The sequence below is a fragment of the Colobus angolensis genome, unplaced genomic scaffold (assembly GCF_000951035.1).
Source record: "Colobus angolensis palliatus isolate OR3802 unplaced genomic scaffold, Cang.pa_1.0 Scaffold450, whole genome shotgun sequence".
Taxonomy (NCBI): Eukaryota; Metazoa; Chordata; class Mammalia; order Primates; family Cercopithecidae; genus Colobus; species Colobus angolensis.
In genome coordinates this window covers 715,568-741,048 of record NW_012117933.1, presented here as the reverse complement: position 1 = coordinate 741,048, position 25,481 = coordinate 715,568, and the positions used below count along the sequence as shown (strand labels likewise).

Sequence of the window (25,481 nt, the reverse complement as noted above, 5' to 3'; positions counted from 1 at the left end):
TATGGTGTCACTTTTGAACAATGTGCATAGTCAAGATTTCACATTGGTATGGAAATCAAGTCTGTGAGTGCTGCTTGGTTTATTTCTGGCAAAAATCTTTTCAGCAATTTAAGAAAATATTATATAATCCACTGGGCTGTATTGGGCATAAAAGTGCCACTAGCACTTCACAAGTTCTCTGTGTAAAGTAAGAATTTTTCTGAGTAGTTTTTCAACAAATAAATGCCATCTACCTATAGGATCAACGAGGCTTAAACTTGGGCAAAGTAGAAACAAAATAAGAGCATGTGTGTAGTTATTTTTCAAACCAAAGGTACAAAAGTCTATTGGAAGATTCATTCTGGAATATAAAAAAACCTAGTTCTAACAGTTGACTCTCTAGAGTAGCAGAGCTAAATACGTTACTTAGGATTTTACTTTATAATCTGTTTAAACTCTTATCTGTCAACATGATTATGCATTTGGATTCTCTGCATCTGACCTTTCTTAGTGAGGCCCAGCCTGTGTCACTATTGACACATGGCCATTCCTAAATGAGGTGCTAACTCTAGATCATCACCCTTTGTTCACGCATGGCAGGAGAACAATCAGGATCTCAATTCGTGTGCTATTTGTCACACTACTTAGTATCTTCTGTTTAAGTAGCATTTTGTGCAATTATTTAAGTCACATGAGTCGCCAGAGGAAACTGTCAAATAATGGTTAGCTAAAACCACAAGCAGCCTCTTAATTATCCACAGTGATCCTGCCACAAAACCTAGGACCCTTTAGAGGGTTGAGCAGAGATTTTTTTTCCAGTTCTGCCTTATAAAACTTGACTTTTAAGAGATGAAAATGAAGTCAATTATAGGGAAGGAGCCCATTCATTTAAAAACAAACGAAATACTTGAAGCCCATTCATTAAGTATGAGGACCAAAGATTCCATAATAAAGATGCTATCTCAGTCTGTTCCTGCTGCTGTAACAAAATAACTTAGACTGGGTAACTTATAAAGACCAGAAATGTGTTTCTTACCGTTTGAGAGGCTGGGAAGTCCAAGATCAAGGCACTGGCAGGTTGGATGTCTGGTGAAGGCCCAGTCTCTGCTTCCAAGATGGTGCCTTCTTGCTGTGTTCTCCAGAGGGGACCAATGCAGTGTCTTCAAATGGTGGAAGGGCAAAAGGGCCTCACTAGTTCCATTAAGCCCTTTTATAAGGTCACTAATTCCACTCTTAGTCACCTGTGAAAGGTGCCACCTCTTAATTCTATGACACGGGGTTGGGGGGGGTTAAATTCCAACATATGAATTTTGGAGGGACACATACATTCAAACCACAGATGTCAAAAGTAAAGACCAGAGGCAATATCTTACTATTTCTAATGCCTAGAAAAATCTGTTTTTATGTTCAGGGACAAAACAGGAGTAATGCTGAGAAAAATAACCTGTTTTACAGGTAGCAGCCCAACTTTGGAGAGAAAAGAACACAGCTTAAACTTCCAAAATGTAGGCCTGGAGTTGACCAATAAGATAGGTTATACTCATTTAAAAATTTAAGGCAAAAATGAGGTTAAAAGCCAGTTCTTTTTATTACAATGAAAGAGAAATACTATGACTGGAGAAGAGGTTTCACGTGACTAGATTATTCTTGGTTCACACACTGTGGTATCAAAATTAGGGGAAAAAACCCACACTGGATTACACACATTTTTATTGAGTTTTGTCTGATGATAGAGAAACATTTACAAAGGAGTAAATGTTATGTAACTTCTCATAATATGTAAGTTAGAAGCTGGGCAGCAAACATGGTTACCAAGAGTCATCTGGTTCTTCATGAGAAAAGCCTGTTAAACTAAATTAGGAAAAGACAAAAATTAAAATGTAAAACTTTGTGTCAAGTTTATTTGCTATCTTCATAATGTTCTCAATTCCTTCCCTGGGGGGTTTCTACCCTAGCTTACAATTTATATCAGGATCAATTTCACAAGTTAAAAAACTCAATCGTTTTTATAGTCAGTAATTTTGACTGATTCAATAACTTCTTACAGGCAATCTCAAACATCTAACCGTTTCTCTTGGCTGACAAAATGAGCAATTAACAGTTTGTGTATGAAACAGTATGTAGGGAAAACAGGTACCTTTCAACTTTGTCACTAGATTGCAGCGTGTCCACTAGGGAGCCTTCTTGGACCATCTTTTTTGAGCTCTGATTACATGGAGGGGGTGGAAAATTTTGAAATTAGATATGCATTAATTTTATGAAATACTTTAAGAACCATTTTTGAAATATATGTGTAATTTAAAAGTCTAAAAAAGAGGTGACTTTTAAACATGAAATTTAGCAAGCACATCAAAATAAACTATAGGGTATGCATTTAACACCCATATTACTACGGACTTACATAAAATGTTAATGTCAGTACTAATGCATTTGTTATATGATAGATCTTTTCGTCCTTGTTCTTAATGAGCTACCCCAACTTTTAAAACCTCTTAAATCTTTTACCTTAAGCAAAAAAGCTATGAGTTTTTGTCAAAAGAGTAGAATATTTAAAAGACTCAAGGTTCCATTTGAACTCTGGATTTTCTATACTTTTCACCTTTTTGTCTTCAATGGAGAAGATGGATTCCCATCCCAAGAAGTTAAACCACGGAAGCCCTGGATGTCCCCCACCCACAGATTGCCCTGTCCATGGCACTGGCACCTTATCTGCCGACTGCTGGTTTTGCTCCTGCTGGATGATTTTCATGTATTTCTCTAAAGGATTTTCACTGTGAGCAGATTTGTCTTTGATTTCTTGATAACTCATTTCTAATTCATTTTCCATTTCTAATTCATTTTCCATTTCAATCTTCAGTGATTCTTCAATCATCCTCTATAAAACAGACACCAAAACAGAAAATACACAAATATATTTGTAAAACTTTTAAGTATTTTAAAAGTGCACTAATATTAATCCTGATCCTTCAAGTACAGCCTGTATGCCAGAGGACTAATTTTTAAAATTGAAGTCATTGCTATCATCAAAGGAAGACAAATATGTCATCTCAAGGAAGGTATTAATCGGCAAGTGTCCTGTGCTTTAGACTTGAATTAACCAGAAGTCCAAGGAACATTCATATGTTAGAGTAATTAAAGCAAGACTTAGCAGGTATGTTAAGTGGACAGAGTAATCCATCTGCTAGGACCAGAATCGGGACACAGAAGGCAAGAAGAGAACTAAAGGAAGGAGGGAGGGAATGTGTGCCCCTGGAAGCAACCATGGACTGGCAGCCATCTCCTCCCTTGGGTTCTAGTCCCAGCTAGCTGACAGTGACAGCCTCTTCTTTAAACCCTGTTTTCAAAGCACAGTTCTGCAGCAAAGCAGTCTACCTTTTTTACAGGCTTGTTTTAAGGATCAGATGAGAAAGTACAAAAATTCCTTCAAAAACCATCCTTTACCACAAAACTCCTAAGCTGCACATTCTGTGCAGCCTTTCTCACCGTCTGTAAGACAAGGAGAGGACAGGGATGCCTTTTAAGGCACCTGCCGCTCCTTTGACTTTGTACACCAATTGACTCCCCTCCCCGAGCTCAATGTACTTACGAAAGGTGTACAATGGAGTGACCAGTACAGAAAATCAAGTCATACTTATTACCCTTTCCTGATACAGTTTTTCTAGTTCTCTTCGTTCCCTTTCTAAAACTTCTTGTAGATTACTCTGCCTTCTTTCTTCTCTCTGCCTTCGTTCTTTCACTTGCTGTTCCTGTATTTTTTCTTCTTCCTTTTGTTCTTCAATTTGTTTCTGATCTACACCTAATAGGACAGAAAATAAAGAGTAGCTTCCAGTATCAGATTGTTCAAATGAATGCAGGACCAGTCTGCAGGAGCCCTTGCCAAGACCCACGGAGACTCTGCTTGGCTTTTAGTTGACTCTGTGACCTGCTTCAAGTCACTGTTTCATTTTCACTCACTTCAAGCCCCCAACCCCACTCCTTGAACTGCACCCTACTTCACTTGGCTAAGACAAATAATAAGTCATCCTCACCATGACCAACTCCAATTGTCCTCCCTCCATGTCACATGCTCTCATCCTCTTCACAGATCTCCTCCCTCCTTTCCAAGGCAAACCCTGCATTTCTGCCTCTGCGTTTGATTGTAATCCCTCCCCTATCTTTAGACCCTGACTGAGCCATTAATCCCTATTTCTATACACAGTACTTTTAGAAGTCTTACTCCCATAAAGATGCTCAAGTCTGTCCTACCCCAACAAAACAACAGAAATCACACCACTGCCCTCCCCCCGGCCATTCCAGCCATCTCACTGCTCATTCCCCACTTCCTCCAAACTGACGGCAGCCCTTCCTGGGGTTTTAGCGATCACTTGTATATGGATCCTTTCCATATCTTTTCCTCTACTCCTGATCTCTCTCCCTAGCCTCGCGTCCACATTTCTGACAGTTCCCTGTCATCCGCATGTGGAAACCCCACAGCACCAGCTTCGTCCTGGGCATGATCGTCCCAGTCCTTCGATCATGCTCTTTCTACCTTCCAACCACTCAGCCACCAGCGCTTGCAGGTTCACACTCCCTGTCCTGTGGCTGCAACAGGGGCCCTTCTCACCATCTTCCTGGACTACTGAAACAGCCCAGTCAAGGCTCTTCCTGAAGCCAGTCTCTGCCTTCCAACAACCTGTGGTCATCTGCACCAGGCATTTCCTGACAGGAAGATGTGGATCTGCTGTGTGTGCATCATCTCCACTCTGATAGAGTCCAATGCCATGGTAGTCCGGGCTGACAATCTGCCCTTTTCTTTCCAGATTGATTTCCTACATCACCACCAACTTTGTACTAGAAATATTTCATCTGTACCAACCCACTCACTGGAGCCTGGCCATGGCTGTATCTTCCTTGCTCAGCATTCACCTTCACTGTCTCCTCAGTCTGTAGCACTCCCTTGCTCTCACAAAGTCTGAAATGCTGTTCAAGACCCAACTGAAATGCCACCTCCTCCTTATTCCTGAAGTGACAAGTAACCACTCCAGCATCTTACCTGCAGGATATCTTGTACCTGCTTTGTCAAAAACTATACATACTTGTTTCTTCCACTTCTATTCCTTCCAGACAAGGCCCATATTTTAATTACTTGTCTGTTCTCTCTGCATCTTGGCACAGGTCCCTACATCTCACAAGTTTTAATTAGACCCCAATCCCAGAGACAATTATGCTGACCTTTCTCTTCCGGCTCTGACCCATAACCTACATTTTTTTTTTTTTTAACCCAAGCAATGCTAATAAGCAGAAAAATTCATAGGTTCAGCAGAGGACTTTGAACCTTTTTGCTGTGCCTTGTTCTAAAGCGATCAGCAGGAACTGAGTTTTACTAATAGGAGAGAAACAACACAGTTTCTTCTCTCTCTCCCCGCATCTCTTCTGAATCCTTCTCATGAAATTAAAATACCAGAGGAGATAGTTGATCATTTCCACAGGCAGAAACGCAACTTCCTCCTTGCTAGAAGAAGAAAAAATGGTTACTCCTAAACCAGATCGCTTTCTTATATGGAATAGTAATCTCAAAATAGGAATGTTGTTTAAGCACCAATTACAAAATAAAGAGGAAGAGTGAGCTGCTTCTCTGCTCTGGTGTATATCTGGTAGTTGCAGGGTGGTATACAGAAACCTCTTGGACACAAGGGGAAAGAAAGGAAGTATGTCCACGGGGCACCTCCGAGACACCAAATTTCAGACTTTTTGAATTCCCTTTGTGCCCGGATGAAGAGGTGAAATGACAAATATAACAATTCCTCAGTAACCAAAATGTCACTCGCCATGCTGCTTAATAATTTTTAAAGCCAATATTATAATCTATGTTCCATCTCAGTGGCAGAACACCTAGTTACTCAGCTGATTTCCCTTATCCTATCACATTATTTGTATTCCCTCGCTCAGGTCTGTGCCAAATGGGTGCCTGTAGACACTCCCTCTTGTGGCCGCGGCCCCTACTCCCCCCTCCCTGCTACAGTCCTGGGTGATGGCCTGCTGACTATCTGCCTCCTCTACTAGAAATCCAGGAAGGTGAGGGCTTGAGCTACAGGCTCAGCCCTGAGCAAAGTGCCCAGCAGAGAGAAGGCTCTAGATCAAGTCTCACTGAATGCTTTCCAAAGCAGATTTACTCTGGAATCAGCAAAATCAACCCTCTCAAAATCTCTTGCCTCTTTCAGTAATTTTATACGTTCCTGAGTACCATGACTAAAACCAAGAAACTGCTAACAGGGGTTTTGGGTATGTTTTGGGTATGATGTTTTTCCAATGTTTGGGAGGGACTAAGAGGTGGCTTTACTTGAGAAAATTCCTTTCAGATTTGAGGATTAAACACTTGGTCCAAGAAGAAAAGGACCTGACTGTTGGCTGAGCCCTGGAACAAAGCACAAAGCTCCCATGGCTCTCTTGCCATCTCCCTTCACCCCCAGTGAGGGAAGTAGGTAATCTGGAGAAGAGGAAAGAGGAAGTGGGCCAGACAAGAGAAGTCTGATGGCCAGTTTTCCTCCAGTGCTAAGCTAACTCGGTGTCATAGCTTTTCCAAAGATTGAAATACAAAGTTTTTCTGTCCTAATTTCTTATGACACAAAGGAAACAAGTAGATAGAAAAATAAATAATATTTAAATGTTACAATCACATTAAAGATATATGATGGGAGTTAATGATTACTTCAATTTTTCACCGTGATTTCCCAAAATGATAAGGTTCCCATGGAACAATTTTTGTAGAAGAGTCTTGGGGAAAAGTCCAACTACTATTCCAGGCACTCAAGAGTTAATGAAAACACTTTTTAAGCAACTGGCCTCAGAAGCCTAAATGAGAAGCCTTTTCTTCCAATGTGTCCTTTCCTCAGCACTGTCTTTATATGTTCACGTGGGAATTACTTCAGAAATGTCGTTAACAATATAATGACACTATAACTCCCCAACCCAAGATTTTGACTAATTTACACCTATAAGAAGACTTCAGTGATACATGAAATAATTCACAGAGCACACAGAATGGTATTTAGTATGCGACCCTGCTGACTGTTAGTTCAAAAAAAGAACTTACTTGGGTGCTGATATGAGAAGGGCACAGCAGCTGCAGCAGCATCCACATAAGGCATATCCCCGGCAGGAGAGAGCCCATCCATTTCCAACTGCCTTGGCACGTTCCCTGCAGCTGCATGAGGCACAAACAATTGTCCCATGAGTCCTTAATAATAACACCAAGACAAAGAAGGGCAGTGCAGTGTGGGGGCAACTGACTGGAGAACGGGAACTGAAGCCAAAGTAACTGGGTGCGCCCTTTCCTAACAGGATTCCATGAAGTTCCCAACATAACCACTTGCCAACGTATTTGCTTGTCAGAGTGTTTTTGTACTTGAAAGAATTAACTTTGTTTACAAAATTAGATTCGTTACCCAACAGGAAAATCAACCCAGTGACAGTGAAGAATTCAATTGGCTTGCTGATAATCATTTGAATTCTATTAAACTATCAATGATTTAACACAAAGACTTTAACAAATATTCACAAAATTTACCAAGCCCTCTCATTTAACTGTTCAAAATATTACATTTTCAGATTTGAAGATGAAATTTACAAGGCTAACCAACAGCTTATATACAAATATAAAGAAAGAACCTTAGAGATGATAGGCTCTACATGCTTATTTTACACTTACAAAGTGGCTACAAAGTGAGACAGTCTAAGGCAGAGCCACAGCCAGGACACCAGTTTCTGGACTCTTAATATTCTTTTATCTCCATTCTTTCACTAAAAATGAGGTTTTGTAAATCTGAGGCAATCAACAGAATCAGCAAATTTAGAAAATAACATCCTTACGCCAGGCGCAGTGGCTCATGCCTGTAATCCTAGCACTTTGGGAGGCTGAGGCAGGTGGATCACTTGAGGTCAGGAGCTCAAGAGCAGCCTGGCTGATGTAGTGAAACCCCATCTCTACTAAAAATACAAAAAAACTAGCTGGGTGTGGTGGCGTGTGCCTGCGGTCCCAGCTACTTGGAAGGCTGAGGCAGATTAATCGCTTGGACCTGGGAGGAGGAGGGAGGTTGCAGTGAGCCAAGGTAGGACCACTGTACTCCAGCCTGGGCAACAGAGACAGACTCCATCTCAAAAAAAATAAAAATAAACACTGCTGTATTCTATAAAAAGGTAAAAATAAATTAAGAAAAATCACTTATTTAAAATCTGATAATTATTTAAAATCTGATGTTAATAGTTCATTTATAAGCTAAAAAATTAGCTCAAACTCTGAAATTATTAGTCATACTGAAATTTTTAAAAAGTAAACAGACACACGCATGAAAATCTTCATGACAGAAAAATGAGGTGATACATCTGTACTTGTGGTTGTATCACAAAATAATAATGACCCAATTTGTAACTGCTTTTCTTTTAAACCAATGGATACGTTTCACCAAAACTAAGCTTTCTAGATTTTCAACTTATAAAAACTGATACTTATATTTGAACTTACAATCAAAAGATGATTCAAATTCCTCATTATCCTTAAAAGCTAGCTTGTCCACATCTGAAAATTCACTTTTGTCTTGAAGTTCAGTTTGTCTTCGATAAAGACTAGATTGGAAGGATAAAATTCATGAATGTGAAGTTTTAATAATGGAAAACCAAAGAGCACAAGGTGACAAAAAGCCTTTTGTGACTCAAGAAAAGGCTCTACAAAATTCGTTTTCTCTTTGTCTTGTAAAGAATAGCTCCACCTCACCACCACCACTAGGCATTGTTCTCAGCAATTAATACCCGTTTACTCAGTTACTCCTCGTAACTATTTCATGCTGTGAAGTAGATACTACAGTTGTTAATAAAGAATAATGTTGTACTCTGAATGCTATTCCTAGGAAATAACCATAAAACATTTCTGAAAAAAAATTCTGCATACTATCAGCATGAACCAGCTGAAGATGCAATACCACAACCTTGAGTGAGCAAAGTGCCCTAACTCAGCATATGAGCATATGTGTGTGTCTTACCTTCCTTTTGGCTTATCACCAAAAAAAAAAAAAAAAAAAAGCTTTAGGACCATGACAGGCCCATGTGGCAGAGAACTACATTAACATGCAGATGCCCAGGCTGGAGCCAGAACTAAGGAGTCAGTTCTCTCTGCTGTGGGGCCCAGGTATGGGTAGGAGTCTGCTCATGACTCAAATCACAGCCTGGCTGACCCAGTGGCCTGTTTCTAAAAACATCCACTCCTTCCTGTTTCAACAATCATACTCTACTCCAGAGCCCGCTACCACATTTGAATTTATTTCAATGATATGCAGGTCAGAACCTTATCTGTTTATATTTCAATGCCAAAATATTTTTAAATGACTTTTTAATGATGTGTAAAATTGTTCCAACTTTAGAAATAACCTCCATTTGTTTTTTATCTTAATAAACCAAGTCTATTCACAGATCCAGGAAGATGCTTATTCACACCAGACTGCATGGTCCATATATCAAGTTTAGCAAATAAGCATTATCCACTTATTTGCTAAGAACAATCTTTTTCCCTCCAGGTAATTTAGATGATTCTCAAAAATGACACATCATTTTGCAATCTGATTGCAAATTCTATACTGCCACATGATCTATAATAATTATCTTAAAAAAAAAAAATCCCAGTAAAACAACTGAAGGCTGACACAGCAAATAACATGATTCAGCTGAAGCTAATCAATCAGAACATTATACTTACCCCACTTTCTGCTCTGTAGGGCTGGAGACGGGAGGGATGGAGAGGCTGTGCCTAGACTCAGTGGGTGATGGTAGGGGCATTCTGTCAGGACAAGGACTGGGGGAAACAACGTGTGATCTGCTCAGACCTAAGGTGCAGAAAGAACCAAGGCAAGAATATTACCAATTGCATGGAGAAGATGCCAACGTGGTTTCTAAAGAGCTCTATTAGTTTGAAAATAAACTGTTATCCTCACAAAAAGCCAACTACGATGCATAAGATCCACAAAACTAATGATTCAAGCACTAAATTAAATTGCAGTGGCAATAATAAAATGCATGAAACCAACAGGCAGCAAAGGAAAGGCGACTAACACTATCTAAACAGCTCTGTGTGCCAAGCAAACACTAGACCTTGCCACGGTGACCCTCACAGCAACCCGTGTCATGGGCAGGGTGGCTACCCAACTCCAGAGCACCCCACAACCCTTTGTGCGGGTGGCTTACCTTCTAGATACATTTCACTTTCGAGGCTTCTTTTTGCTTTTGGAAGGGGTGTGGAAGAGAGGCGTCTGGAGGAAGTGCCCCCGTGGAGCCTCGAGGCAGCACTGCCTGTCAGTGCTTCCAAGACGTCATTCCTTTCTTCTTTAAGTGTGCCCACTTGAGGCTGCTCAGAGACAACTCTGTCCTCTCCAAAGATATGTCTTTCCGGGGAACTCGAAGTAATGTTTTTGAAGGCTTCCAGCAAGTGCAGAGATGGTGGGCTCTTTGCTGCTAGTGGGCTTTTGGCAGAGTTTTTAACGACTTTCCGATGGTAACTTCTGAAAGCCTTTTCCAAGCGTTCAGCCTCTTGCTGAAGCTCTTTGACCCTTGCCTTAGTACTGGCTACAAACTCAAGGTCAGAATCAGGGGAACTACCCTCCACCCATGCATTTGGATAATTTGTGATCCTTGATGCAACCATATGTGCTAGAACTTTTTCCTGTTTAAAAGGACTGTTCAAAAAATCCCCACTTATCTCATCATTGTGAGGCACCATGTTGCCATTTATTAATCCATTGACAGAACGATCGATCACAGACTGCTTTGGATTGCAGTACACTTCATTCTCTAGGGCTGCAGGGTACAAAAAGCAAATTTCAGAAGTGAGTGAACAAGGCAGAGAAGAAAATATACTCGAGAATATTATTTTTTTGAAAAATGGAAGAAAGTAATAAGGACAAACTTGCACATTAAAGTTTCTGAAGCCATGGTAATGATAACCACTAACATTTATTGAGAGCTTATTGTACCAGCTACAGCTTCATATGTCTTTTGTAACATGATATAATTTCAGAATCCATTATGCACAATTTTGAAATTCACAAGGCTCTGAGAACTGAAAATTTATTCATAATTTATTTGGTGGCAAAGCCTAACCAGTCTTGAACTCATTTGGCTGAAAAGTTTGACCTGAACTGATGTAAACCCATTTATAATCCTTATTTATCCCAGCATGAATATTCATACAGTTGACTGCAAATAATTAATGTGTTTTACTATAGGATGCTGTTCAGAACTCCTAGGACTAGTGCGAAATCCACAGCATATGGCCTGAGTTTCATATAAGGAAGTGAGGACCTGCATTCACAACAACACTGTGGTCAAGGAACTCTCACTGTTCCGATTTTACAGATGGGGGAACTAAAGCTTACTGAGGCTGGGTCACATGGTTAGCAGGTCTAAGAGCTACTGGGCTTTCCTAATGCAAAGCCAGTGCATGTGCCCCACTCTCCTGCAATGCCTCCCCGTGATGCTGCAAGAAAAAAGTTTGCCCTCAGCAACACATACATGCGAAAGGGTTCTATCCTCATTCAACTACTTTTTATTGATAGGAGACTGCTATGACTTCAGCTGTGAGAAGTTTCGCAAACAGAATTGAAAGAAAAAGAGGAACAGAAAAAAGTAGAAATGAGTAGAGATAAAAATAAAACAAGTGCTGGTAGAAGAGAGCAAGGAGCTGAGAAGGAAAGAATGCAGGTGGGAACGAGGAAGGCTCAGACCTAGTTGAACTGGTAACACGTACGTACTTTCTTTGAGCTTGAAAGCAACTGAAGAAGAAAGTATCTAAACTTCAATATCCTTCTTATGAAGTAGGAAGGGGCAAAGATGCATCCACAGTGAAGACACAATAATAAAATGATACCAATAACCATTTCCTGAGTGTCTTTTATGTCCCAGGCACTGGACTGAAACCCATTTCATCTTTTTCATCATGGCTCAGTAGGTATTATTATCCCCATTACAAATGAGGAGACTGAGGCCCAAGGAAGTTAAAGTAACATGCCCAAGGTCAAACAACTTCAAAACTGGGGTCCAAAAGAAGAACAGTTCTCTGATTCTGAGGGCAATGTTCTTTTTGCTAAACCACCCTGCTTGTCCTGTATATTTATATATCTATCAAGGAATCCGTAAAACTACTGAATTGGTGTTAACATTGGGGTTACAAATAAAAAAAGAAATCCTAGAATGAATGTGGGGACTTCTACGTCACCACCATGCCTTTCCTATCGGGGCATGAGACTCTCCCAAGCCATGAGGCACCTATGAAGCAAATCACTTTTGCTGATGATCCAGATGGTATTACCAAAATGGATAGGCAGCTTTACTTCTAAAATAACATATATTTCTATGGCTTTTCCCCTAACACAATAATTACTATTCAATAAATTATGATCATTACATTTTCACAGACACCAGAAGCTTTATACACACAAAAATATTTATGTGTTAAAATGTCTCTAACCTGTCTGAGTTTGTTTCAGTTGCAATTTTAAATCGGCAACCTGAGTAGTTAACCTCTTTACAGAAGCTTTGTAACCCAGAATCTGGGCCTTCAGCTGTGCAGAATGTTCAATCTGAAAAGATTCAGAATAGGAAAAGAAATCCATGTAAAACAAATCACAGCTTGCTTCAAAAGGAAAAATTCTCTTATCGTGTTTGTACTCTTTTTGTTATGACAGTAAACAAGAGGGTCCCTATTAAAAAAAAACACAAGCAGAACGAACAAGTTTTTCACCATCTTTTTCAGTCATATCAAAGAACTCCAGAGCATGCAGGCAGAAATCAGAAGACACAGTGAATGTTTGTAATACTTCTCAGGGTGAGAATCAAGAGATAACAGTGGGTACCATCAGGCACTCAGAAAATTTTATGTTTAGGTGAGTTTGCTTTCTTCTCCATTTTATTACTATTACGAATATAAAGTCATATTATCACTGCAAAATTTTCTCAGATGAGAAAGGATACCTTTAGCATATTTGGGAGAGTAATGTTTGATGTTAAAATAAATCTGATTTACACTAGTATGACTTGTGCCAAGTTTACATATCTATGAAGTGTACTGGTATCACACTAGAACTGAAGAAGAGCAATACTCACTTCATCTTGCAGTTGTTTGTGCAGAGCTTGCCTGCGGCTTTCGAACTCCTCATGCTCAACCACTATAGCCTTTTCGGCTTTCCGTAGTTCCTTCTGAAAGACTGCAAGTTCAGGAGCCGGCTGAGCTAGGCCTAAGAAGGTAAAAAAAATCCTAGTCATTACCAACCTTAAGTTATTTCACTTAACAAAAACTGTTAAAGGGGTTTTAAAGTGTTCCTTTGCTTTGTACTCATGCAATAAATATGATAATAAGTCTATTAAATGAGCTCAGAGCAATCCTGACTCTCAAATTTCACAACAAAAGAATTTAGTGTATGTTAATGCAAACTTTATTACCCTTGGAGCCCTACTCCAAGTAAAAGAACTCTTTCAAATCCTCAAATTAACCTGAAAGCCTGTTTCTCTCCTCTACCATGCACAGAAGGAGCTCTCTCTCTGGTCTACCTGTTGATGACAGCCCTGGGATCCAATATGATCTGGGCATCTGACAGCAGCAGTTGGGATCCAAGCAGAAGGCAGATGGTTGTCACAGTCAAGATCATCTAAGAACCCTTTAATAAAGGTTGACTTATTCAGGGTATGCACAAAGGATGGTGGAGTTCCCTGGGCTAGTAACAGGGCCACACTGTTAGCGCTCCTTGGGCCTGGAGAATCAGGGGAGGGAGAAATTCTCAGCACTGGAGAGAGGGAGGTGGTGCAGAGCACCCGGAAGAGGTCATCACAGGCACTATGACCTCACTTGGCCATGAGGCAGTGGCCAGCCTAGGGCTACTGTATGTAGAGGCTGGTGTCCCCACTGGCCAAACCCAATCAGCAGTCAGAGGGCAAGGGAAGCCTTGATACCACCTAAAGCAGGTTTGCAGAGTTTAATCCAAGAATCTTAATTTTATAAACCTTCCCAATTTAAGTCCCACCACCTTATACAAGTACAAAGCATAGTTTTATAATACTGACCTAATACGAATTACTAAAACATGCGAGTCAGAAAAAAAAATACATACGGTTTAGGAGATGCAAGTTTTCATTTCTACTCTCTTCCAGTTGTTGTTTAAGTAATTTATTTTGTGCCAGAAGCTCCAGTTTCTCTTCTTTTAGTAGTGAATAATCACTCATCTCTTTAACCTTTTCATTCAGCATATGGTTTTGTTTTGTTATTGCCAAAGACTGCACTTTGACAGACTCTAATTCAAGCTAAAATTCAAAAAGAAAAATTTACATTTGAATAATGACTTTACAGTACTGCAAACCTAAAAGCTGGCAGGCTCCTTTAAGCATGGTGTCACAATTTAATTAAGGTCACTGGACAGAAGTCTGACTCTCTGCAGTAAGACTCTAACTACAGTAACGAAAATTATCTTCTGCCCTACAGTTGAGGCAGAAGTTTTATAGGCCACCATCCCATGAAGCAAGTCCTTCTAAGATTATCATCCCATTTTCCAGAGGCAACCAAGAACCCAACAACAATCACCCATCATAGCAATGTATATTTTTTAAATATGAAAAGGTAAGATAAAAATGGCTGGGCATGGTGGTTCACACCTGTAATCACAGCACTTTGGGAGGCTGAGGCAAGAGGATTGCTTGAGCTCACGAGACCACCCTGGGCAACATGGCGAAACCCCATCTCTACTAAAAATACAAAAATTAGCTGGGCGTGGTGGCACATGGCTGTAATCCCAGCTACTCGGGAGGCTGAGACATGAGAATCACTTGAACCTGGGAGGTGGAAGTTGGTTGCAGTGAGCCAAGATCACACCACTGCACCCCAGCCTGGGCGAAAGAACAAGACTCTGTCTAGAAAGAAAGAGAGATTCCGTAACATGTTGTGAAGTGCTTCCCTTTTCTTAGTATAATATATACCATATTTGAGTACAAAAGCCTACAAAGTTCTCACATAAGTCAAAGTTGCTAAAATAAATTTTATATACAAAATATGTTGTAAGTACCTAAAGTTCCAGCTTCATCCTTCAGACAGCAAGCACACGAATGAATAGAAAAGTAAAGAAGCAATGATATGTGAAAAGTGCACCTCATTTTGTTTTAATCTGTAAGATAACAATGTAACGACAGGAATTTTTCTACCTGCTGCTGATGGAAGGAGAGAACAGGCTGATGTAGAAACTAACAGTAATGGCCACCTGCTATGAACTAGGCACGTAAGTTAGCTTACTGAATTCCCTCAACAACCCTATAATGTGGAAAACATCTTAGTTTACAGCTCAGGAACCTGCAGTCACAGAACTTCCCTAGTGACACACAAGCAGTTAGAGACACAGACAGGATTTGAGCAGGACTCCAGGACCCAAAGCTCTATCTATGCTTTCCTATGTGATATTGATTGAAATTAAGAACTATTGAATTAACTTCAGTCATCACCTTCTTAGCCATATAAATGGCAGTCGAAACACCTCAAGAGGATGACTTAGGATAAATTATGTATGACTAAAATTTCATATATTGCTTAAAATCTATTTCAAAAACCAATATGCTTAACAATTACCTCAAGTTCTTTCACACGATTTACAGATTGATTGAGTTCCTCCTTTTTTGAATTAATAGCTGTGAGCTCCTCTTGCAAATGAACAGCTTTTTCTGAAAAAAGAACCCACCAATTAAACACCATAATGTTTTCCTAGTGAATACAAAATCCATTTAATATTTATGACCAGTATGTCAGACCTAATGACCACTATTTCACAATCGAAATAGCAGAGGTAGGGGGCAAGTAAGAAATAAACCCTATTACCCAACAGGTGATGTGAAGCTATAACTGTCATGTATGTGGTGAAATTCCACTTGCTACACATGCTAACCAGAGTTATACCATCTGCTCAAAGCACAGGGCCCTAATACCCACAGCTCTTAACTTCCTTGAAGACAAAGATCTGTCTGTTACTATATTGTAGTTACTATTTTGTAGTTTTCACTTCAACTAACACAAGTCTATGTAGATATATCATCAAACCATAATTTGTTACATACATATTGGTACTAATCCATAAAAGAAGTATTAGTCTCCATAAGATAGGAAAAGAGGCTGGGCACAGTGGCTCATGCCTGTAATCCCAGCACTCTGGGAGACCAAGGCAGGCAGATCACCTGAGCTCAGGAGTTCAAGACCAGCCTGGCCAACATGGTGAAACTCTGTCTCTACAAAATTTAGCAGGGCATGGTGGTGCACAACTGTAGTCCCAGCTACTTGGGAGGCTGAGGCACAAGAATCACTTGAACCCAGGAGGCGGAGGTTGCAGTGAGCTGAGATTGTGCCACTGTACTCCAGCCTGGGCAACAGAGCAAGACTCCATCTCTAAAACAAAAAAAAAGACAGTAGCCACACATCGGGTATCTGGGTCAACATCAACTACCCAACTGGTTTATTCCCAAGAATCTACTTGAAATTTCCACCAAAACTTCAACTTCTTGTTGCAGCAATTTCCTAGAAACACATTGAAATGTGAAACATCTGAAGATTGAAAAATTATTCAACTTCCACAGTCTCAGGCCAATGTACACAAGAGTTCAGAAGGTTATACATCAAGTAAAAATATTGTAAAGCATAAAAATACATCAGAAGCAAAAGAAATAAGAAACTAGGTCACAGGGGACAGAGAAGTTAAAGTTTTCCGTAAGTGAAAAATAAAGTCTCTCATGGTTAGGAGTAATACATACTTCATGGCAATAAGTTGCTGCTACGTTCCTGACAATTGCAGATTTATCAAAATATATGAAATAAAGTTGGATAAAATATCCATGATAAATCACTGGCCTTTGTGAATATACAAATTATTGAACATGAAGGTTTCTCAAAAGGCAGTGAAGACAATGATTTTTTTTAAATTTATAAAATTAAAATTACAAAAAATGTGTAATTTTGTAGAAACAATGAAGTGTAAGCTGTTATTTTTTAGAATATGGAACAGGCCCAACTTGGGAAGCTAATAACCTACAGCAGAACTGAAAAATACAGCTTATTTCCCCCCCAAACATCACCTTTATTCTTCCTTTCATCTTCAATCAGTCGATTAGTTCTAATGATGTAGTCATCCTTCAGTTCAAGTTGATACCTGAGAATCAGAATGACTAAATATGAGCTCTTCAGTCATTTTTCTGGAAAGACTGTTATCAGTGCGGGAACTTATCTATGACACAGGAGCACCTGAGGGCGCTGAACATGACAATGTGTAAACTTCAAAGTCCTCAATACTAAAGCCAGGGATATGACCTCTGAACATAAAGTGCCCAGTAAAACCCTTCCTCGATCCTATAAACTGGGTCCCAAAACTCAATCACACAAAATGAAGGGTCGTATTATCATAAGGTTACTTACTGAAAACAATCACTTTTCAGTTGGTCTCAACCGACACAAAGAGCAAAGGGGTAAATTAAATTTACACAGCACACAACAGACTCAATCCCAAATGATAATCAGACAGTCACTTCCAATCTACCTGTACCATCTGTCCACCCCCAACCAAGGTAAGAACTTTTGTGCTCAGGGACTAAGGGCAGTCCTGAGAGCCAACCGCCAAGAGCATTATACCCGGATTAGGAATACCAAAAGGCACATTTTCACCGTTTCACTTCCCTTTCCCAGCTGTTACCATCTGCCCTTTTGGTTCCAAAAGGAAACAGAAGCACTCCTGTGGTGAAGAGCCTCCAAACTCCAACACCTGCCAAAGTCATATGAGGATTCCCAAAGCCAGACAGACACCATGCAGCCTGTGGAAGCTGTCACAATGATACCAAATAGTTCACTAGCTCCCTATCTATGTAAAATTAACACACATATTTTAATTCATTTATTCCTAAAAATTCAGCAACTACAGACATTTCCATTTTAGCTATTTTAGTATAGAAACTGACAGAGAAGGTGTGGGTAAAATACATCATTTCAAAATCAATAGATAAAAAAGCTGCCATATTTTTAAAAAATAGAATTTGTTTAAAGGATAACCTTGAGAAACCTTTGCAATACTATGTAATGGAGTATCAATGACAAATTGAGGAAGGCAATAAAAGAGGCCGAATAAGAAATGCCCAGACCACCCGAGCGGAATCATTTCCTCGCGACACATTTACAGCAAATATTAACTGAGCACTTTTTATGTGCCAGATGCTTTCCCACACACTGAAGAGAAATGTTACCACATGGGCATAATGTTGTAGCAGTGAGATGTTATTCACTGATACACAAAACTCAGACTACAGAAAAGCCAAAGTAACCACAGTTGTCCATATTTTCCTTTCTCTGTATCACTTTTTGCCTCACATAGTTAATTTTAGCTCTTTTGATTCTGGCTTTGCTGAATCTTGAAGAAATACGAGGCACATGTTCACTGACAAATACTATGACCATTAGTGTAATTTATATATGGTTAGATACCCCCATCCTTGGGGCTGTATAAGTGAGGCAGAGAAAAAGATAACTAAAAGTGGTTATAATTCCAATTTTACAGCTTATCAACTATGCAAGCTGAGCAAGTCACAAGGTGTACTGAAAATTAAAGCAAATCACAGCCCACAATAAATGCTAGAGAAGCCATAAGCAGCACAGAGGATGTGTATCTCTATACTTTTTTTTTTTTTGAGATGGATTCTTGCTGTCACCCAGGCTAGTAGAGTGCAGTAGCACAATTTCAGCTCACTGCAACCTCTGCCTCCCGGGTTCAAGTGAATCCCCAGTAGCTGAGACTACAAGCACCCACCACCACACCCGGCTAATTTTTGTATTTTTAGTAGAGATGGGGTTTCACCATGTTGGCCAGGCTGGTCTTGAACTCCTCACCTCAGGTGATCCGCCCACTTAGCCTCCTAGAGTACTGGGATTACAGGCATGAGCCACCGCACCTGGCCCTTATATTTTAAAAACTATCCTAACTTAAATGCAGAAAAGGATTGACTGTATTGATAAAACTATGTATTTTTTTTCAAACACTAAAGTTTGCCTAAGTTACAGACTACTTCGTCAGTTTTTATGTTTCTACCAACTTAATTTAAACATATCAGTTATTTAAAAATGCTTAACAATTACTTTAGAAGTTCATTCTTGAGCTTTCGGTCATAGGTCTCCTCAAAATTCTTTATATTCTGCTCCCGTCTCCTAAGTGCCTCAGTTATGCTTTTATGTTTTTCCTCCTGGAGCTTCTGGTTCCTGAAATTAGCAAAAATATAAAAAGTAAATAAACTACCATAGCGGAGCTAACAAATTTAGGAAAAAAATCATGTGTCTAGTTCAACAGACTAAAACTGCTACATGATATCACTATTGGGAAGTAGAAATAAAGAGCCAGAAGTCCTCAGTGTATTTTATGAACTGACCTAGTTACAGCGTACTGAAACTAGCAGAACTGACTATGGCTTTGGGCTGAGGGGAGTGGGAGAGTCTCAAGAGGGAAGCGGTTTCTCACAGAAGATAAGCACTTAAACAATGGTTATAGGTGATAAACGGCCAAAATCAATTCTGGGATGAAAGAATATTATTAGTTACAAAGTAACAAGTAAGTGTACTTACGTGCTTGAATCTTCTATAATACTGTTTCTAACTGTGGGATTTAATTAATTAGTCCATATATATTCAAGATAGAATATTTGTTTTTGTCATTTAATAACCAATCAGCTTTAGCCAAGTGTGGTGGCCCGCACCTATAATCCCAGTTTTTCAGAAGGCTGAGGCAGGAGGATCGCTTGATCCCAAGTGTTTGGGACCAGCCTGGGCAATACAGACAGACCCTGTGTCTTAAAAACAAAACAAAACAAACAAAAAACCCTATTGATTGAATGCTGAAAAAAGTACCAAAAGAGAGGGCAAAAGATAGATGGATCAATCAGGGCTTCCAAATACTGAAGAATAGAATGGTCTTCATAGTGAGACTTTAAATCAACCATAGCACCAACTCCTTAGCCAGGAAGGTAGGTTCACATGTAGTGAGATCCAGTCATCCTGAGAAGTGCTACAAAATGCTGACTAGTCTAAGAACAGGTAAAGGCTCTAGGTATTAGCTCCCTCTGCTGGTAACCTGGAAAGTCGTGGAAAGGTAAACTACATTTATTTAGTTTATACGCTAAGAAGGAGGGAACAAGAGTAGAGAAAACGGAGGTAAAGGTATGATGAACCTTCTGTGCCCCAATTTTGTGCCTATTTCTCCCTCTTGATCAATATGCCTTTTCATCATTATTGCCAAAAAGAGAATAAGGTAGACAGAGAGTTGAAATCCAACAAATTAAGCCTATAGAAGTGAGAAAAAAACATTAATGAAGATGGAGACAAATTATTTAACAAACTAAGATTCCTGGAGTATCTATGGGTGGCAATAGCAGATTCCCAAAGGAAAAGAAGGCTTACTGCACAAACTATGGACAGGTGAGCTTGCTGTCAATCCCAGGTAAGATCTGAGGGATGAAACACTTGTGAGCACTCAGAAAAAGTGAACACAAAGAAATAGTTTCACCAAATACAAGTCAAGTCGGACCACCATACTTCCTTTTCTGAGCACACAGCTGGTAAAAGCTGCAGGCCTGGATATATGGAATTCAGTTTACTATACATACACACATGGAACTATCAGATCTGAGGGACTGAATGTAACTGCAAAACATATGATCTGTTCCAGTATTAACAGCTTCTCCAAATTATCTATTTGGTCTTACTGTAGCCTGATGATAGCATCTCATTGGTCTTTTCATCTTAATGTTTAATATTTCAAAATCAAAACCCTAGTGTTTGTTCCTCTTAATTTGTACCTTCTAATGCTAGGTGATATCCCCTTTACAAACAAGAACTCTACTTGGCAATGAACATTAGAATATTTAGACATATATTTAGTAATTCTTTTTAATCTCATCACTCTGAATATCCAAAATGAACATGCATTACTTACAATTCAAAAGCTTCAACTCTTTGCTTTAGCTCTGCTTCTCTTCCTCTTAGCAAATCCATATCTTTTAGTAAAAGTTGCCTTTGAGCATAAATTTCTTTTGTTTCAATCTGTATAGAAAAGCATTAATTTTTAGCAAGCAAGCTAATGAAAGCAAAACAGATTTGAATGAATATACTGCTTCCTAAATTCCAAAAAGCAAAGTACAGACATTTAGGATAACAATTTCACCTTCAAGAGATTCCAACTCAAGGTATGCTTTTTCTTATTCTAGTTGCATAAAAATTTACTCCCCCAATGACTGTTAAACTACCATTACCCTATAGTCCTAACATGCCATGCGTAATTTATGCTATTTAGTTCTTTAACATCTCTCAGCCCCTCATCTAAAAAAAAAAAAATTTTTTTTTTGAGACAGGGTCTCACTCTGTCGCACAGGCTGGAGTGCAGTGGGGTGATCCTGGCTCACTGCAACCTCTGCCTCCCAAGCTCAAGGGTTCCTCCCACCTCAGCCTACTGAGTAGCTGCAGGCACTACAGGCACATACCACCAAGTCGGGCTGATTTTTTGTATTTTTGTAGAGATGGGGTTTTGTCATGCTGCCCAGGCTGGTCTTGAACTTTTGGGCTCAACTGATATGCTTGCCTTGGCCTCCCAAAGTGCTGGGACTACAAGCATGAGCCACCAAACCTGGAGCCCTTACCTAAATTTTGGCAAGTTCCCCAGGAAGAAAAATTAAACAAAATGTACATTCAGCAACAAAACTCCAAAAGAATCGAACCCCCAGGGTTTTTAGTGGTGGTGCTGTCTGAATGTTTCAGTTCATGGGTCATTCTGACTCAGAGTTAGCAAGCTCATATGAACTCCTAAAAGAACGGACCATCCTTCCATTTGTGTGTTCACAGAGAAAGAATTTACTAACTACCCACGACATGTAAAGCAGCATACTGGAAACTGGATATAAAAAGGTAGACAGATATAGTCCTCATCTCTAAAGACCTCACAATTTAGTCAAGGAGTGAGAAACAATCACACTAAGATGTGATGATTTTGTAACTGAAGTACATAGAGAGTGATGCAGGAACAAGGCCTAAATGAGTCGCTCAGTGGGAGTCAGGGAAGGCATTACTCAGGTGACATCCAAGCTGGGTCTTAAAAGACAGTATGGTTTTGTCAGGGAAAGAAGGGGATGGACAGTCCAGGTGAGGGAATAAAGATATGGTGCTTTTTATGAGGATGACAATCTTCTTCAAAGCTTTCAGATAATGAGAGTTAAACAGTGATCTAGACAGTCACCTATCTTAAAGACGGAGTTATTAGTCTAAACACAATCTAATCATCTCAAAGATACGTGCTTCCAACATTCATTTTTATAGCTGAAGCAAGCCCAATTCCTAGAAATGCTATACAAAATTTTAGAGGGGGTGCCCTTAGCATTATACAACCAAGTCTTATTGAGAAGCCCCAAGCAAGAGTGGACACTAGGGGGAAGCATTCCTACTTTCAACATCTGACAGCAGTAGTTCTGGATGTATGTTGGAAATAGTGCGGTAAATCTAGTTTGGTCTAAGACACGCCCTTGGGAAAGGAATATGATCTTAAAGGAGTAGATCCAATCCCGCTTGCCAACATGGACTCCCTCCCACTCTTCACCCTCTCCGTCTCCTGTCCAGTTACTTTCTGGGGTGACAAGATCAAATGGTCACATGGATGACCCTTGTGGCCCTGGTGACTCCTTTACCCCAGGGACCTTCACCCTTGCTCATTTCCATGGCTCTCTCCAATGGCAGCATACTGCATTTGGTTTCTAGTCTCTACCTGAAACCTCATCCTGCAATTCTGTATTCTTGGACCATCCTTATTCTTCCAACTACCAGTCTCTCTAGATCGAGTCCTTGATCACTGACACTGCCACTCAACCCTCCCTTTCCCCCAGAAGCCACCTGCCCTCTCTTCTGCTTCCCTTCACTACCCAAGAGAGCCCCAGAATCTTCAATTAAATAGGCTGCCTTTCTCTAGTCAAATAAATTAGGCTCTGAAAAGCTCCACTTCCCAAGCATCTCCATTTTTCCACCCTCACTGAATGGGGCAGAAAGAGATCCTTACAAATCCTCCCCAGAACTAGAACAGAAAACTCACCTACAAGCACATGGGTTGATCTGTCTCAATTCCAGGCTCCCCCAACCACAGCTGAGCCCTCAATACAGGTGATCAGTCCTCTCTGCTTTAAAGGGCTGTTCTTCCCTTATCCATAGGAGCTACTCTGCACCTCCAATCTGCTCCTAAAACCCGAGATCTAACCCCCTAACCTGCCTGAGGAGATGGAGCTTATTCAGGGTGTGTTTCTCATAATTCCAACTTGATTGTTCACCTCCACAGTTCTTGCCTTTCCACCAGTCTCAGAGGAAGCAAATTTGTGTATCTTTTTCAAGGCCCATCCTTCTGTTTGCACTCTTGGCCCCAGTCCCTATTGCTCTTCTGGGGCCTTGTTCCATCAATTGTACCATCCTGTTCCTGGATCTTGAGCCAACCTACTAATAGCTGCAGGAAATAGCCACCCATAAAATATTTGTAAATACCACCTCTTGGTGCTTTTGAATTCTTTCAAGGGTACTCTTTTCCCGAAGAACAAGGGCTTCAGATTTTGCTTGACAAGCTTTCTCAAAATCATTCTGGAACATGGCTAATTCCTTCTCATACTTTCTTTTCGCTTCCATTTTAATTTTTGCTATCTCGGTATCTTTAAAAAACTTCAACTGCAAATTGATCACAAAAAGTTAAAAATACTATTATACTATAAAAAAAGGAACAAGTTCTCTCTCTACATCTAGGTTTAACATTAATGCTCTGCCCAAATATATTTATTTCATCTTTAGTTTTATCTCATTCACTGTATTTGTGGGATTCACTCAACAGGCATAAACAAATGTCATCAGAAATAAAAAAATATATGCACAACAGTATAGTATCCCATTCACTATTAAAAGTTCTAGATATTTTCCCATATACCTAAGGTTAAGACTTTAGAAGACAAGCAAAAACATCACTCTTATTAACAGTAACAAGATAAAGCTTACCTTTTGACACATTTCTGCCCGAAGTTGCTCTTCTATTTCTCTCTTATATTCATTTAGCTTTATTTCTAAAGATTCGAACTTGATACGCTGAGGGTAAGCATCTGCAAACTGATCATCAATAAGCTGAAGCTTCTCAGCTATTAAAAGATAACACATCAAATTAGGACATAGAAACATGGTCAGGTGCGTAGGATGCCAGACCTCTGGTTCAAAAGAGCATACTTAGGGGAAAGTGTAGGGATGTCTGCAACTTACTTTGAAATACAAAAAAAGGAAAGTCGATGAATGGATGGACAGATAAAAATGATGAAGCGAGTATAATACAAGCGTAATAGTGGAATCTAGGTGGTGGATACACAAGTGTTCACTAAAATTGTATCAACTTTTCTGTATGTTTGAAAATGTTCATCATAAAATGTTAGAGGACAAAGAAAGCCAAGAGTACAGTTTAAGTCAGAAAACACTGGAGTCTTTTCCTACTCTCTAAGTGCTAAGACAGAGAGCTCCTTATTGGACTTCAGTTAAAGCTGACTTACACATTCAAAACGATAACTTTAAAAGAATCAAAGATCATGTACATCAACTCCTCCCCTTTACAGATAAAGAATACAGTTTAATAAGTGACTACATAACAGCATAACCAGGATTAAAGTGAGGTCTACTGACTCTTTCTTCCCTTAGTCCACGGCCCTCAAACAAACTATGGATCAGAATCAACCACACAGCAAAGTGTAAATCTCAACCCACAGTACAATCTCAACCATGTATAACACCCACCAAAAAAGTATGAACAGATCGAAAAAGGCTGGCAGAAGTAGATTAAAACACTGATAGTGTTTATCTCTGGTAGGGATGACTTTAGACATGGTTTTCCATCTACTTTTCTATGTTTTCCAAATGCTGTCCAATACAGGACTCTCCAGCCACATGGGGCCATCGACACTTCAAATGTAACCAAATTGAACTGAGATGTGCTTTAAATGTAAAAAACACATGAGATTTCAAAGACTTAGTGCAAAAACTAAATGTGAAATATCTCATTAGTATTTTTTATATTGAATACATGTTGAAATAATATTTTGGATGTATTAGGTTAATATTATTAAAACAAATTTCACCTGTTTCTTTTTACTTTTTTCAATGTGGCTGCCAGAAAATTTAAAATTACATATGTGGCTCACACCACTGAACAACACTGCTTGATAATTAGCAAGTAGTATGTTTCTAATTGAATTAAACCTACACTTAATGAAAGGCATAGTCATATAATACATTTTATGAATTATGAACTTATCTTTTGGAGACGGAGTCTCACTCTGTCGCCCAGGCTGGAGTGCAGTGGCCAGATCTCAGCTCACTGCAAGCTCCGCCTCCCAGGTTTACGCCATTCTCCAGCTCATCAGCTCCTTCACCATTTCTAACCGCCCCC

The 25,481-nt window shown here is 39.7% G+C and overlaps 1 protein-coding gene across 3 annotated transcripts in view; it reads right to left on the bottom strand.

Annotated features, from left to right (window-relative positions):
* Positions 1-1,548: 1,548 nt before the first annotated feature.
* The window catches only part of OFD1 (oral-facial-digital syndrome 1), a 34,814-nt gene continuing 10,881 nt past the window's right edge, over positions 1,549-25,481 (bottom strand). Inside the window, exons 7-23 of one of the 3 annotated variants that reach the window (XM_011957843.1) lie at positions 24,053-24,189; positions 23,558-23,731; positions 20,979-21,085; positions 19,133-19,252; positions 17,092-17,165; positions 15,602-15,693; positions 14,103-14,292; positions 13,102-13,232; positions 12,467-12,578; positions 10,189-10,797; positions 9,704-9,830; positions 8,480-8,580; positions 7,052-7,162; positions 3,618-3,775; positions 2,684-2,854; positions 2,117-2,184; positions 1,549-1,830 (exon numbers count right to left, since the gene is read on the bottom strand). In XM_011957843.1, the coding sequence (XP_011813233.1) occupies positions 1,788-1,830; positions 2,117-2,184; positions 2,684-2,854; positions 3,618-3,775; positions 7,052-7,162; positions 8,480-8,580; positions 9,704-9,830; positions 10,189-10,797; positions 12,467-12,578; positions 13,102-13,232; positions 14,103-14,292; positions 15,602-15,693; positions 17,092-17,165; positions 19,133-19,252; positions 20,979-21,085; positions 23,558-23,731; positions 24,053-24,189 (2,525 nt within the window). In that variant the 3' untranslated portion in view covers positions 1,549-1,787. The remainder of the gene's footprint in view (positions 1,831-2,116; positions 2,185-2,683; positions 2,855-3,617; positions 3,776-7,051; positions 7,163-8,479; positions 8,581-9,703; positions 9,831-10,188; positions 10,798-12,466; positions 12,579-13,101; positions 13,233-14,102; positions 14,293-15,601; positions 15,694-17,091; positions 17,166-19,132; positions 19,253-20,978; positions 21,086-23,557; positions 23,732-24,052; positions 24,190-25,481) is intronic. The other 2 variants (XM_011957844.1, XM_011957845.1) reach the window with 2 other exon arrangements.